Below are 15,219 nucleotides of genomic sequence, written 5' to 3'. Positions count from 1 at the left end.
ACCGGGCCCGACTTGTCAGCGGAAGCCCAAAACGGAGCAATTAGCGAAGGCGTGACGAAAGCAAGCGCTTGCTTTCGTCACGCCTTCGTGACGGTGCTAATTGTCCTGACCTCATTCGGGCTGCGTGTGCCAGCGAACGCCTTCTTTCCCGAAGCTGCGAATTCCCCCGTGCCAAAATGCATTTACAAAGGCTTTGCGTCCTTCAAAACATATCATCATTCTATATTTGCCAGGATCGCGTCGGCGTCCGCCGAGACCTTTTTGTTGCGCCGTTTTTGTTTCCCCCCACGCTCGGACGACCGCAATCCAAACAACTCCAATCGCACTCGACTTTTTACATCGGACGGTTTTCCCCAGGCTTTGTCACCGAGGAAGAAGGCAAGAGAGAAAACAAATCGCAATGACAAAGCCTTACGGACGCTTGCCGGATTCATTTATCGGCGTGTGGAGAGAAGTCGGCCTCACGGCGTGATTGCGATCTCGCGCGTTCACGTGGCCAAGTCGTCAGCTTGGAAGTGTGAGCATCTCTTCGCCAGAGGGACGCGAAGAGATCGGGGTCGGTCGCCCACCGAAACTGTGACTCGCTCTCTCTTGAGTCCGATTGGTCGAAAGTGGTCCCGCCTCAGTCATTTCAGCCGTAGTTTTGTTTTCACTGCTCGGATATTTGTCGCCGACGTTGGAGTCTTTGAAGTCAGTCAGCCGTCAGGCTTACTTCGAATTGGTCGACTCTTCCGTTTGTTTGGTATTTTTGGGGGGGCGGTTGAGTTATACAAGTTATCGGTCACGTGAGCAGCGGGGAAGGTTTTGAAACGATTCACTGTGGTCTCATTCGTCATGTCGCACAACACGGCATTGGAACAAGGGTGTGTAGACTTTTTGTATCCAGCGTTCCTGTACTCTTGGGTTTGTTTGTTAACTCGGCATGATGTCATAAAAAAAAAGAAAGAAAGAAAGAAAGATGGACTTCCAGAAACACGAGGTCAACTGCGGTTGAGGTCAGGATGCGACCGTCCTCTGAGCCGCTCATCGGCCCGGGGCGAGCTCGCGCCTCTTCGCGTCTGACTTCCGGTCGTCCCCCGATCGCACCTACGGACAACTTCGAGGAGAAGACGCAGACTGCGGATTCGAGCCCGCGACCTCCGAAGTGCCAGGCGTCGATGTCGTCGTCTCCCAGGTCGATTGGGAGACTTACTTGTTGTTGGAAGCGAGCAGCATTGGCAGTAAGACTTTGCCCTTGAACTTTCCAAGTCAAGGAGTCGAGTGACGTCGAGGAGGGCGCCGCCTCCGTGTGCGTCGGGAAGGTGGAGACTGGCAAAAAGGCGGCGCAGAGCGAAACGCGGCTGACGCGTGAGCGACGTTGCGCTCGCCTGGCGCACTTCGCCTCGTCTCATCTCGGCGCGTCACGCGAGCGATGTGAGGAGGAGCCGCGGACGCCACTCATGGGATGGAGCGCACGCGGAGTCAGGTTGGACTCGGCCAAGGCGCTGCCCTTCCTCGCCGCGCTCCTCATCGTGCCCTACTTCTTCTACTGCCGCTCGGACGGCGAGCGGCTCGGGGGCGCCGAGGCGCGGGGCGTGCAGCCGCGCAGCCTCCCGGAGGAGCGCGCCGTGGCCGCGTCCGACGCCTGCGGCAGGAAACGCTTCCCGCGGGCCATCATCATCGGCGTGAAGAAGGGAGGGACCCGCGCCTTGCTCGAGTTCCTCCGCATCCACCCGGACGTCCGAGCCGTGGGAGCCGAACCGCACTTCTTCGACAGGTTCTACGGCAGAGGACTCGAGTGGTACAGGTACGACTCCTATTTGGTTTTCCGAAGCAGAATGCAAGAAAAGTATGCAAACGCTCGTTTGCGACCTTCTGCCGAGAACTTGAAATATTCCGCGCTTCCACTCGTTCTTCAGTCCGCCTCGATTCAGATTCGGACAGCAAATACACAAGCGAACGACGTGACATTTCATCTCAGCGCATGAAAGCGGATCAAAGCTTCGAAACAGGCGAAAACAGTTGCGTCACCTTATTTCGACAGCCCAATTGTATTGGCTAAAAAAGTGAAGGATGCAGGATTTCGGGTCGAGTTGTGATCATCCTCGCCACAAACCTTTGAGTGGCATCTCGGGGCCCGATCACGCTGACGTTTCAACTCCTCGTCGTCATCAGCATCGTCATCATCGTGCGCCTCGGGAGCACTTCACCGTTTGCACACTCGCCGAGGAGTACCTGCGACATTTGCACAATCGACATCGTCCCAGACGATCGCGCCGCTCGTCACTTTAAACCGCGTACATGCATCGTTTTGCACAATTGGCAAAAAAAAAAAAGTAACTGCGCTACCGGACAAGTAGCAACCCTTTCCTGCTCAGTGGCTGTTATTATACACCGTTACTCCCGAATCCCCAGAACAGGCACGGTAGGTCCATTGAAGACCCGATTGCAAATGTGAAGGGTTCTCGGTCAATATGTGCCCCGCGATTAACCGGCACACTTGCTTCTACGTTGCGATTCAGCAGCAGGCGGTGGCGGAGATCATCTCCAGACGTTGTCGGAGACGGTGCGAGAAATACGCGTCGCGATAATCATCTCGGAAAGCCTGCAGAAAAGTGCCAAGGAAGACGAGGTGTCGAAGAAATCGGGTGCGATTTCTGTCTTTCCTTGTTGCTTCCCTTCCGCAGAGCGTTCCGTCACACGTGGGAACGCATTTCGACCGCCGGCCGGTCGTTTTTTTTCTGCCACATTCGCAACCTGTTTCTCACTCGTCTCGTCGTTCCGCTCTCTCCTCCCGGCGTCCGTTGGAAGGTCTTCCGTCCGTCCGATTTTTATCGCGAGGCGGGATACGCCCCGGCCCGCTGGCCGACCGACCGCCGGGCAATGTGGTCTTCCGTCGAGCCGCGATGCGGACAGGTCGCCGGCCCTCGTTGAACCGGCGGATTTAGTCATCCGCAGTAGAACGTAGGTCGTTTTCACACAAATCGAAGTTTCTGCCCGAAAAGCAGAGAAAGCGAGCTTGAAGTGACTCTGACGCTCATATTTGTTTTTGCTTTTGCGACTCCTCAAACTATAAACGAGGCTGAGAAAAGACTTTGGATAGCCAAAAAAAAGCATTTGTTTACGCATCTGCAATCACGAAATGCGCTGTGAGCAATTTTTACTCGCCGCACGGCTGCAGTTGTTGCTTTTTACGTGGCGTTCGTCGGCGACTCCGGGAACCGCGTCATCTGTTCGTCGCCCGTCGTCTGCAGCGACCCAAAGGGAAGTCGCCGGAAGTCGTGAAGCGTAGCGGCCGTGCGTGTCGAGTGCGACGGGGATGCGAGCCATGCAGGCGGAACAAGCGAGTCCTCCTCTCAAAGAGCCAGCTCAGTGTGTCGCATCTGTAAACACACACGCGCGCTTTATTCCAGGCCGCCGTGTTTGACGGGCCCTGAAAAACTTTTGACCTTTCGTCTCGTTGAAGCGCTTCGTGTCATCTGATGATCCGTCCATCCCATCCTCTGTACCGCTTAACCCTCGCGAGTCGTCGCGGGCGTGCCGGAGCCTATCCCGGCTATTTTCGGGCGAGAGGCGGGGCTACACCCCGAACCGGTCGCCAGCCGATCGCAGCGCACGTAGACGCAAACGACCGTTCGCGCACGCATTCAAACCTACGGGCAATTTAGAGTCTTCAATTAACCCCGTGTGCGTGTTTTGGGGAGGCGGGAGGAAAGCGGAGCGCCCGGAGAAAAGCCACGCAGGCACGGGGAGAACACGCAAACTCCGCGCGGCGAAGCGCACACTCGCCGACCGCAATATAAGGGAGGGAGGCCTGCGCAGTCTGTTGACACCCAATACGAGGTCTCTATCAGATGTTCAAGCGTTGCAAAGTCCATTTCAAACGGTATAACTTGTCTTTGCTTCACGACACTTTTTTATTGTTGAATTCTTAATTCCCGTGCTTAAAATCCATCCAAACGCTTCATCTTTCACGATCATTTCGATTGCCCGCCCCCTTCTCGTGCAATGGACTATTCCACGGTTTTAGGGCGCACGAGCAGATTTGGTTGTTTGCACCGTTGCCTCCTGAAAGGCGCGTCTCATATTTCCGGTAGCGTCCTCGGATACACGAGAGGGTGAAAATATTCGAAACGGCGCTCGGTGTTCCGCGGCGCAGTCGCAAACGGCAACCGCAGTAAATGCTAAACCTCGATTTATACTTGAACGACCCTCAGTATAGACGGCAGGCCGCCGCCGCCGCCGCCGCCGCCGAGGCCGAACAAGCTTTGTCGTCGCCGCGTCCGTCTCGGTTCATCTTTCGCGCATATGTGGACGTGATCGAATTTAAGTCTGCGGCGTGTTGACAACATACCGGAAACGCTTGACAGACTCCACCGTGATCAAAAAGTCTTTTCCTCTCTCAGACGACCTGAAAGCTTCTTCAAGCTATTTTTACATTTCTTCAGCATCGTAATATTGTTAAGTTTTCTTTGTGTTATATTTACTTGAACGCGACTTTGTGAAGTGATCCCAAAGTTTCCATGGCACAGAGGCTCTGATTATCTCTTGGGTTTGATGTCGCGATTCGGTTCAAACGCACTCAGTCGCTTATGTTGCGGGTGGGCGGGATTTTTCAAAACTGTTCCACTTTGTCGTGACTTGCCATTTAGGTTGATGAGTTCAAGGGAAAATGTTCAAATCAAAAGTATTTTGGGGTGGTTTGAGGAAACACGCAAATAACAGCAAGTCATGGAAAAGGAGAGTCGTACAGTATGTGTGGAGCGAGGGGGACTGAAAAAAAGTCAGCAATGTTTTTTGACTTGGTGAAGCAGCATGTGGCTCCGTGTTATTCAGCCCACCTTTTTCCAAGTCACTGTCAAAAATTGTCATCTTTAAACTTAAACTCAAAAAAAAAACTACGTTTGGTGTCGAAAAGACAACCCAAACAACAGTGGTACATACTGAGATTTCGATTTTTGTTTTTAACCCTAGTTCCCCCCCCCCCCCCCCCCCCCCCAAAAAAAAAAGCAGTTTTAGATCAACTAAACATTAGAAGAGTGAGTCATAGTTGCAGTCAAAGATGCAGAATTATCAATACCGCAAATGCCGTCCGTCTCCGTAATATTTCACTTCGTCATTGATGTTTTTGAAAGCTCGCCAATCGTCCGTCTCGATGCCGATCACGTTTTGATGGCTTTGCTCCCAAAATCCCGCTGCGAGTGCTTTGAGGGCAAGCGGCGATGTCAGCGCTGACGAAAGTGACAAATGTCTTCTTCACAGAGATCGATTCAAATCCGCATGGAGATCGATTCCGCTCTCAGGAATCACGTGTGTCGCTTTCGTTTGGATTTTTTGTATGATGAAATTAGTTGGGCCATATGAAATATGAATGCCGGGTCCTCTATAATACTGTTTTACATTCATTGTTGCCACTCCCCATTTTACGTTTGCTGGAAAACTAAAGATAAAACAAACAGAATTTTACATTGTGTATTGAACCAAAGCACGAAAACCTTTTTTGTCTTACCAAAGTCGGTTAGCCTAATGCTAACAGACAGTGCAAAACGCCATAGGCGGGATAACGAAACTAGCGTCAGTGTGCCTTTAAGCAACTTCTATTTGAACCTCTGCGTCTTTTAAAAATCGAATGTGTCCGTCGGACACGGAGGTTTGCCCGCCCCTTCTCGACACACCGATAAATATATTTGTCATTTGATTAGAATTGCGGCGATTTGCTGTGATTTCTTGCTGAGACCAGTTGAGTTTCTATCTTAGCCGAGCCGTTGCCAGTTTTCGCAACAATTCAAATTTGTCATTTTCAAAAGCGGTTTTGCATCCATTACGAGCCCCTTAAATTTTGGACCGAAATCTCTTCAAGGTATTTTCAACTCACTGTTAACCTCTCACTATTAAAATGGCAACTTTTTTTTGTTGTTTATTTTTTTATAGCGCCAGGGTCAACACGTTTGGAAGCCAGGGGGATATTTTGAACACCTCGCCGAATGCCGGCCTCCAGGCCATTAGTGAAGCTGGCTGATTGGAGTAACAGACTTGCAAGTGTTGAAATGCATTTTTTAACAGCGGCAACGTTTCGGCTGCGGTCGGAACTTCATGCGGTGCTTATAAAGCGGATAAAAAAAACAAAAATGGCCAAACTCTTACACCATATGGAGGATATTGTAATAAACCGAGAGTTGCTGTTCTTGTTCTTGCGAAGAGTTGAGCTGTGTCACCCTCGTTTGGTATCATGAGCTAGTGAGGAAAACCTCGCGGAAAGAACCAGGATGGAAGCAATGAATTACTGGAAGTTAAGTCGGGTCGAGCGGTAAAGCACGGCACAAAGAAGACGAGCGGCTTCACATTTGTACTATAGAAGCTTTCGACTGAACTGGGAACAACCCAGCGTCATAGATAGATAGATAGATGGATAGATACTGTCAATATGTACACTTGTAGATAGCGATACAATAGATAGATCGATACTTTTTTCATCTGCGAGAATAAGGTATCTGCTCCTCTGCCTGGAGAAGGTGCTGTGCAGTGGATGCTGTAAATTCTGCTTTCTATTTCTATTTATTTATTGAGGTTGTTTTTTTTTTTTTTTTTTGTCTGGGGGGGATTTAGCCACTGCTTTTTTTTGTGTGTGTTTGGTACCAGTTGAGCTCAAATTTGCAATTTGGTTCCTCTCTGGGGCACAACATTCCACAAATATACTGGAGCTCTGTGACCACAATTGGTTTCAGGCATGCATTGGTTCTTTTGGGACCATTTGCCATTTACATGACACCCCAACATTTGTTTTGGTCCCTTTTGAAAAGGGAGCATCAGGCCAGTAGTTTTTATAATTGTCAATATTTCATACTGAAAACAACCATAAGCAAATTTTAAAATGTCATCTTCTGTTCATGAAACCTTTCCAAACCGTAGCGAATGATTATTATTGTCTAATCGTACCCTTCATTTCGTCGGCAGTTGTTTTGTTTTAGTTTAGTTTTGCGGGTGTCTGTGGTGTCCTTTATCGTTCATTTGAAGTTGTTAACACATCTATTTGACCACCTGTCATAAGAATAAGAAAAGCTCTTAAGGTTTTATCATTTGGAACAATAATAATCATTTATTTGTTGCACTGTCCTGTATAATGTCAATACATGTTTAATCTTCAATTTGGGAAAGGGTGGCACACGGTCCGTTCATTTCACGGAAAGAGGATTTACTCACTCCAGCAAACGTGTTCCTGTCGAAAGACAAAATGATCGATGTTAAGAGAACAGATCCTTGCGGAACGCCACTGTATTCTTGGAGATCCACGACATTTTATTTTGTCATTGTGTATGTTACCTGCTTATATTCGCCATCAACAGAGTGACAGCAGATGACAAATCTTTTTTTTTTTTTTTTTACTGGAGATGAATATACATTCATGTACAGGAATTAAAAAAACAAACAAAAAAAAAGAGCACACGTGAATATTTATAACATACCAATAAAAGACAACCTTGATATGAAATGACTTAATGTAAACCTGAACAATGAGGAAGGATGAATTGACACACATCCAAAGGCCTTCAGCAGTATCCTGCTGAAGGCCATAATTATCGGGCACATAAAACATGATGACATCCGTGCGGAAGAACATGGCCATTCACCTCCTGTTGAGGCCACCTCCTGTACCTCTATTACCGCATTGTTATTCCACCGGGGGAGTGAAAAAGCAAATAGAAAGTGTTCACAGTATGCTTGAAATCTGTAGGTTGGCTTGTCACGTGGAGCTCAGCCACGACTTCCTCAGCCTGCCCGAGCCAAACCACCTGGCCGGCACGAGGCAGGATCGCTTGTGCGCAGTCACGTCAGTAGAAGTCCACTCGTGTCGCTCAGTCAACAGCGGATTACAATCACAGCAATCGGTTCACTTTCGCCATTGAAAGTTGGTGCACTTTTCTTTACCCTTCTTATTTTCCGCCCCCTCCTGAGCCATTCTGTAAGCTTGGCAAAAGCAGAAGGTATTCTCCAAGTCCAAAAGGTCCATTTGGCTAACTTAATAACCTGCTGTATTGTTGATGTGTTTTTCTTTCAAGAAAATGAAATTATAATTGCATTTGAGAATATTTTTCGGCTCAACTTCCTGCACAAGGACGCCTTTTGTTCTAGCGCACCAGGAGGGAAGCCATCATGTTTTCGGGCAGGAAGTCTCGTCGCCGCATCCACGTTTGCGGGGTCTGCATTTAATCTGGAGCTCCAGACTGCCTCGGAGTATCACGAGTGTAATCAGCGTCGTATCGCTGCAGGCAGGAAAAGTACAACATCCTCCCCGCAGCGGGGAGTTCCAGACTAACGCGGCGAGTCGGCAGCGCTTTCCGTCGTCGGGCCGCTGATTTACTGCCGCTGCGCATTTACACGCGAGCGACTGCGAGTTCCTTCTTCCTCGAGTTTACTGCACGTACTATACTACGACGAGGGATTTCTAAATTACGGAGAGGCTGTAAATTGCTATTAACGGAGAGTAAGCTCCTATTTGCCAAATAGTGAGCCCGCAAGAGCGTTTCAAGAGTTTCTTGAAACCGGCGCAATCGCTGCGACAAATATTTCAAGAATCTTGATCATGTCAACGCTCGCTGGGCTCTCTACTTGGCCCGCCGCTGATCCAAACGGTACGATTGAAAATGGATACATAGACGTCGATATCGCGAGCATAACAGGAGGTGATTGACATGCGTGACAACCATACACAAGAAATGAATCATGCAACTAATCGAGTTTATCTCCCGAGCCGACACACGGGAGCAAATTTCTGACGGCAAAATGTCTTTCATCGATTGTGCGATAATAATGAGACGCGATGAGATGAGGCCGACGGCATTCATTAAATAGTCATGAAGACAACGGATGGACAACTTGTGGTCCATTACCTAAGTGACACTTCGCCCGAGGACAAATCTCATACAGACGAGGAGGAGACGCCTTTTCTCGTTCCTCATCTGCATCCCGGCAACTATGTGTCATATCGAGACAGACATATTGATTCGACACAGATAAAGTGGGGACAGACAGGCGGCGAAGGGACATTTGCAGCTCCTCTACTTGGCTAGTAATCAATGAACGCTATCTCATCATAGAGAACATCGGAATAGTTTGGGATTCAAATGACTCGAAGTCAACTTTAGATCAATATGTGACTACTCGGGGCGACTCAAGAGACGGATTCTCTTTTTTTTTTTTTAACCTTCTTTAACGATTCATCCTTGACTCAGCGAGACTACCTGCTTGTTATCCCACCTGGAATAACAACTGTCTTGAATACTCATTTTCTCTTGACGGACTCCATAAACTGTTACGCATTATCCTTACCGGTGTCGGGGAGTAACCGATGACATGTAATGAGATGATGTCGTTGACATACTCGACGTATGCAATTGTCATCCATTACATGACTGGACGAAAGATGACAGTTGCTTTTGGAAATGTCCATGATTACAATTGTAGTTACAGTTGGCAAAATAGTCGCAAAAGCTCGGATTTATTTATCCTTTTTTTTTTTCATATCACTTCTCCTCCTCCTAAGGCCAACGCTTGTTATCGCTCGGGTCATTTGGCAATTTGTCTTGAAGCGCCACCTTGTGGTGAGATCTATTAGTTTAGCTGTGATTTTGAAAAGGTTAGACTGGCTGGAACGGATTCATGGTATTTCCATTCATTTGAATGAGAACAGATGGTTTGAGATGAGTTTTTGAGTTCCCAACATGGTCTCGGGACAAACGAAATTCGTATCTCAAGGCACCACTGTACGTAACCGACTGTCCACGCATCATAATGTTTCACGTGCGGTATTTTGCTGAAACGGCGGCCTCCGCCCTAATCGACGCCATGACGCAATTAATCACCCTTTGAAAACAAATAAATCCTTCTGCATGGTTATTGTAATTAGCATTTGGCGTCTCAGTGGTGTCTGCATTTTTTGGCTTCTTTTTCAATATTATTATAACATAAAGTCTCCTCCTTGTTTTTCCCATGAGTGGGAACTGTAATTACGGTTGCAACACGCCACAGTGTTGTGTGCGTCTGTTTCTAGTATGTTCCGCCGAGCTACGTGCCTTCAACATTATTTCTGTCCAGGCTGCATATGTTCTTGCATTTTCAACGATAATAGTCCTTTTGTTTTATTTTAAACTCCAGTTTGACTCGACATTAGCTATTTATATATATATATATATATATATATATATATATATATTACTATATCTATTGACATTCATTATTCAGTGGCTATAAAAAGTCTACACTCCCTTGTTCAAATGTCAGGTTTTTGCGATTTAAAAAAGAAAAATAAGACCAAGATAAATCATTTAAGGGCCTGAGTCAAGGTGAAGGGAATTATGTATGATCCAAGCATCATTGTTCATGTATATAATATTGTTCAAATATTGTTGTCAAACTTCAATAGTACAAATAAAGCTCCCTGCAACTTTAAAAAAAAAACAAAAAACACACACCTTACCCCTAAGTGATACCTGGTCCTTTCTGTGGACGACTACAGGAAATATGGTATGCATCTACCAAGCGTCCATTTGGTGCGGAGTCCCTCAAGGCTCTATACTTAATCCCTTGTTGTTTCAAATAATTGTTGACATTCTTGATCTGTTTCCTATATATTGTAATTGAATTGTACGTAAATGACACCGTTGCCAACTTCTCTGTCTTTAAGGTATTTTACCACAAACTATATAGCTGGAACAATTGAAATCGAAATAGACCTCTATCCATCATCAACACGAGTGAACGGCGTCTCGCTATTGACACTTCAAGCTAAACTCCGATTCTAAACCAATTGTGGCACGCTCTTTTTACACAGCAGCTTCTTCTTTCGTCATTTATTTTAACGCAAGCCACATGAAAGCTCCATTTTTCCAGCAGCGCTCCAGAGGACGTGTCGGGAAAACGAAGCGCAGAGCATTCATTCAAAAACAATTTGCGTGTGAAATCCTCGGCAGCTCAGCCTCACACGGTCCGTCTGTGTCGAGCGCTGACACATCAATGAATCCCGGCCGGCTCATTGGGGGGGAACCACGTTACACGTAATAAACACGGAACCAACAATTTCACAGCCCTGGCTAAAATCAAACGCCTGTGTGCGAGAGCGTTGGCACCCGGGGACGTGTCGCACAATGTCTGAAGAGGCGAGGGGATACAACTTTGGTGAGATGTTTAAACATGAACTCTCGCCCCGATCGTCCAGACGCTTCTCAGTACCTCAGCCGACGTACGCATCTTTCATCGTTGCACCCCATGTGTTCAGAAGACGAGCTGATCTCAGCAGTTGGCCATGCCGCGGGGGGCTTTCTGCGCACGTTTGGGCTGGAAGGAGATTGGGATGGGTGCTGAAAGGTCCCCGCTTTCTTGTTCTCGCAGGAAGAACAGAGGGGAGGCTGGAAATCTGTAGGAAATTGCCGTTAAGTGCTTCATGAGTCTTTGTGGTTTTGACTCATCAGGACCCACGGGGGAGCGAGGGTCCTGGTGTGCCTTGGGAGTTGAGAACCTCGCACACACCAGCACACGAGCACAAGACTCCATGCAGCTTTAATCAGAGCGAATTTTGGGGTGCTTCCATGTGCAGTGACGTGTTTAGGTTATCTCTTGATGTTCCCTTTTTTGAAGTGGTGTGCTCTAATGAAGCGTGTGTGTGTTCCACCCGGCCAGGCAAAGGTAGCCGCAAGCTAGAGTAGAGACCAAAGACCGACTTTAAATACAGGAGGGGAGGGGGGAGAGGGGGGGGGGCGGCAATCCAATGACATGAATAAATTAATAAACTCAGAATTGACCACCAAGGACAAGAATTTTCAAGCTGTGGTCATTGACTGACAAGTGACATGTTTTGTTGACGGATCATCACGGTACTGCTTGTTGTGACTTCCTGTTATTATCGTAACCATGACTACCACTCCCCCATTTTCCCTTTCAACATTTCTGTAGCAGCGCTACAGGCAGCGTCTGAAACATTTGCCAGACGCGTAGGTTTGCACGGGAGTAGACGGCAATCAACTTGTGTCTGTCATTTTGGTTTGAGGCTGTGATAAAAATGTAAAGGGCGATAGCTCAAGAACAGAATGTGGAATTTTAGTTGGATGATTGTTTTTGCTGCCACCGACTGGCTTTGAGGGCACTTTAGTCCGAGTCCTTTTTAAACAAACTCAGTCCATTTTCCGCAGTGGACCAAATGATTAACCAACACAAAAAGAGAGTTCTGACTGAGCGACCGTGATCTCTACCTGGCAACAAGTGGGCATTTTTTTTAATGATTGGCCTTTTGGGCACACATTTTGGCACTCCGCAAATTCTGCCTAGCAACAAGGTGGGTCTTCCAGGACCCCGATGCCTCGGATCCCGGACTTTGCCTAGTAACAATTGCCTTTTTTTTCATTGGATGATGGCAAGTTAAGATTGAGCCCTATGAACTCTGCCTGGCAACAAGTGACCTGCTGACGTGCAGCATGACCAGGACCAATTTTGTTGTTCTTTGTTGATGCATTTTCTACATAAAGTTATTTCAGTTGTGAAGTTCTCGAATGAATCCCAAATGAGAATTTTGGAATGTAGTCCACCCAAAAAGTTGTACAATTCAAACTGACCACAATTTTCAGGAAGGATGACCTCTAAAGTTGGACAAAACATGGATGTGGATCGGTCACCATGCGCGTGGTGCGTTAGCAGATCTGACGAGACTAGCGAACCTTTAGCGAGTGCTCTTTTGTGTGTGTGTCTTTTTGCCACACTTAATCCTTACTGAGCAGTAGCCTAAACAAAGACACAGTTAAGGGAAGAAGAACGTGAGACGAACAGAAGACGAATATACACCAGAATTGACGTCAGAGACGCGGACTCGCATTCAAAGCAGTAAGACTAGCGTGGGCCGTATCGTAAGTACATACAGTATTTGACTTTGGTGTGGCTGACACAGGCTCAATTCAAAATTGGGATTGAGTGGCGACCACTCTAGGGTCTCGTCTTCCTTTTGTCCCGAGTCAGCCGGGACAGGCTGCAGTTGCCAAACCCCTTCCCACACCTTCCCGCCGCAAGCCTAAACGGGGTGAGCGGTATAGAAAATGGATGCATGGATGATTTGTTGTGTCTGTGTGCTATACGTAACATTTCCATTGGGATTTAACAGAGACAGAGGGAGACGATTGTTGCATTCTTGCTATGTAGCCTGTGGCTGGTGTGTCTTAGATGGTGCTAATTATGATGGGTTCAACGGGCTTTGTTGGGGAGACACTTTCCCTGTCCGTGAGGACTACATTTTCGATCAGAGTAGGTTCAAGACTCACGGTAGACCCCCACAAATCTCAATGTAAGAGTGGTTGCTGGATGAGACTGAGGCTGCGTTTGCGAGGGAGGTTGTACCGTAACATTTCGGAGTTGCTGACTACTTGGAAAGCAGATGTCGGCGACGTTAACGGCGGGAAAAGTGTGGGCGTCGAACCCTTCCCGGGAAAACGTGTGAGGACGCGTACGGTAACCTTTTCAAAAATCCCAACTGTTCCAAAAAAGATGCTGATCGGGAGGTGGAACGGCCAAAAAAATGTTGGTGCTGAACCCTTGTGCCTGAAGAAATGTGGGTGTTGTAGCGGGCACATTCTCCAGAGGTGTGACCCCCTTATGCAAAAGTGGAGGGGTTGGGAGTTGGCAGCCATTTGAACAAGGTGGCGAAGGGGTCAAACATGGATGACAGCGGGAAAAGTGTGGGTGTTGACGCACCCAGGACGCAGAGAGACCGTGTTCCATAACACTCTCAAAGTAGTTACTCAATTAAAAGACCGAATTCCTTCACGCATCGGAAAAGACCGTAACGCTACTTTGTTTTGTTCCAGGAACTTGATGCCTCGGACCCTGGACGGTCAGATCACCATGGAGAAGACCCCCAGCTACTTCGTCACCAAGGAGGCGCCGAGTCGCGTCTGCACTTTGAACTGCCAAACCAAGCTCATCGTGGTGGTCCGGGATCCCGTGACCCGAGCCGTGTCTGACTACACGCAGACTCTCTCCAAGAACCCGGGGCTTCCCTCATTCCAGAGCCTGGCCCTGAGGAACGCCTCGGCGGGAACGATCGACACGTCGTGGAGCGCCGTTCGCATCGGCCTCTACGCCAAACATCTGGAGAACTGGCTTCGGTACTTCCCCTTGTCACATTTTCTTTTTGTTTGCGGTGAGCGGTTGGTGTCAGATCCCGCCGGGGAGATGGGTCGGGTTCAGGACTTCCTGGGCCTGAAGAGAGTTGTTTCCGAGAAGCACTTCTACTTCAATCAGACCAAAGGGTTTCCCTGCTTGAAGAAACCCGAGGGTAGCAGCAGGCCTCACTGTTTGGGGAAGTCAAAGGGAAGACCGCATCCACGGATTCCCACCGGGGTCTTGCAGAAACTGAGAGACTTCTACAGACCTTACAACCGACGCTTCTATCAGTTGAGCGGACAAGACTTCGGATGGGACTGACGGGAGAGGATAGGCCAGACAAAAAAGCCTGACTCTGACTTTGTCTCAGGAACCGGACGTGAGGATATGACATCCTCTGAGTGGACCTCCTTCAGGACTGGCCCGTCTAGAGGACACAACAAGGAAAAGCCTCCCTATTTCCCTCAAGTCCCAAGCAACCACGAGACACTTTAAGGGAAATGTTGTCATCTTAAAAGGAAACGCAGCCCCCCTCGAGTCACTGACCAAAGCCTCGCTCCTCACGGACACGCACGAGCGTGACTCGAAAACATGGCCATAATAATTTCATAGCTGCATGCGATTATGAAAGTGCGCAGTTGTGACGAGAACGCCGTCCAGCTTCAACAAAATAGCAGCGCTTGCAATACTAAGCTAGCATTAGCACTATAAACGAGGCCCCGTTAGCCACGACTGCTACATCGGTAGCATGACTTGTTCTAATAGTGTTATTAGAACACTAAATTTGACTTTTTGGAATATTCCATCAATTACAAAGTCACAAAGAGGTGATAACGACTTGAGCAGAAATGTTGCTAATTCCGCGTTGCGTCTGCCCGAGGTCCCTTCGCTCTGCTTCCGTTTGCTCGTCTTATGCCCGCTTGTTAGCAAACGCAAAACAAGGGATGGGCGTTCTTTGTTTTTGTTTACCACAGCTGGATATTGCAACTGTTTCAGCAAAGCTCCCGAAACCCAAGCTAACAGGTCAGCACGAGGCTGCGGGGGGTGTGCTGGTGACCGCCTATGAGTCGTTTCTTGTTTCTTGTTTCTTAAAAATCGAAT

The 15,219-nt window shown here is 48.1% G+C and overlaps 1 protein-coding gene across 1 annotated transcript; it reads left to right on the top strand.

Moving 5' to 3' along the window:
* Window positions 1–1,439: 1,439 nt before the first annotated feature.
* Window positions 1,440–14,508, top strand: LOC133414892 (heparan sulfate glucosamine 3-O-sulfotransferase 6-like). The gene is made up of 2 exons (XM_061700595.1): window positions 1,440–1,786; window positions 13,821–14,508. The coding sequence occupies exons 1-2, from the start codon at window positions 1,440–1,442 to the stop codon at window positions 14,437–14,439; spliced, it is 966 nt and encodes a 321-aa protein (XP_061556579.1). The 3' UTR covers window positions 14,440–14,508.
* Window positions 14,509–15,219: the final 711 nt, after the last annotated feature.

Source organism: Phycodurus eques, chromosome 16 (assembly GCF_024500275.1).
Source record: "Phycodurus eques isolate BA_2022a chromosome 16, UOR_Pequ_1.1, whole genome shotgun sequence".
Classification (NCBI taxonomy): domain Eukaryota; kingdom Metazoa; phylum Chordata; class Actinopteri; order Syngnathiformes; family Syngnathidae; genus Phycodurus; species Phycodurus eques.
Note: the sequence above shows the minus strand (reverse complement) of the source record. Positions and strands in the feature narration are given on the sequence as shown.

Coding starts and splice junctions, on each gene's coding strand:
- LOC133414892 (XM_061700595.1), top strand. CDS start 1,440: ATGGGATGGAGCGCACGCGGAGTCAGGTTGGACTCGGCCAAGGCGCTG. Junction 1,787..13,820: donor AGAGGACTCGAGTGGTACAG/GTACGACTCCTA, acceptor GTTTTGTTCCAG/GAACTTGATGCCTCGGACCC.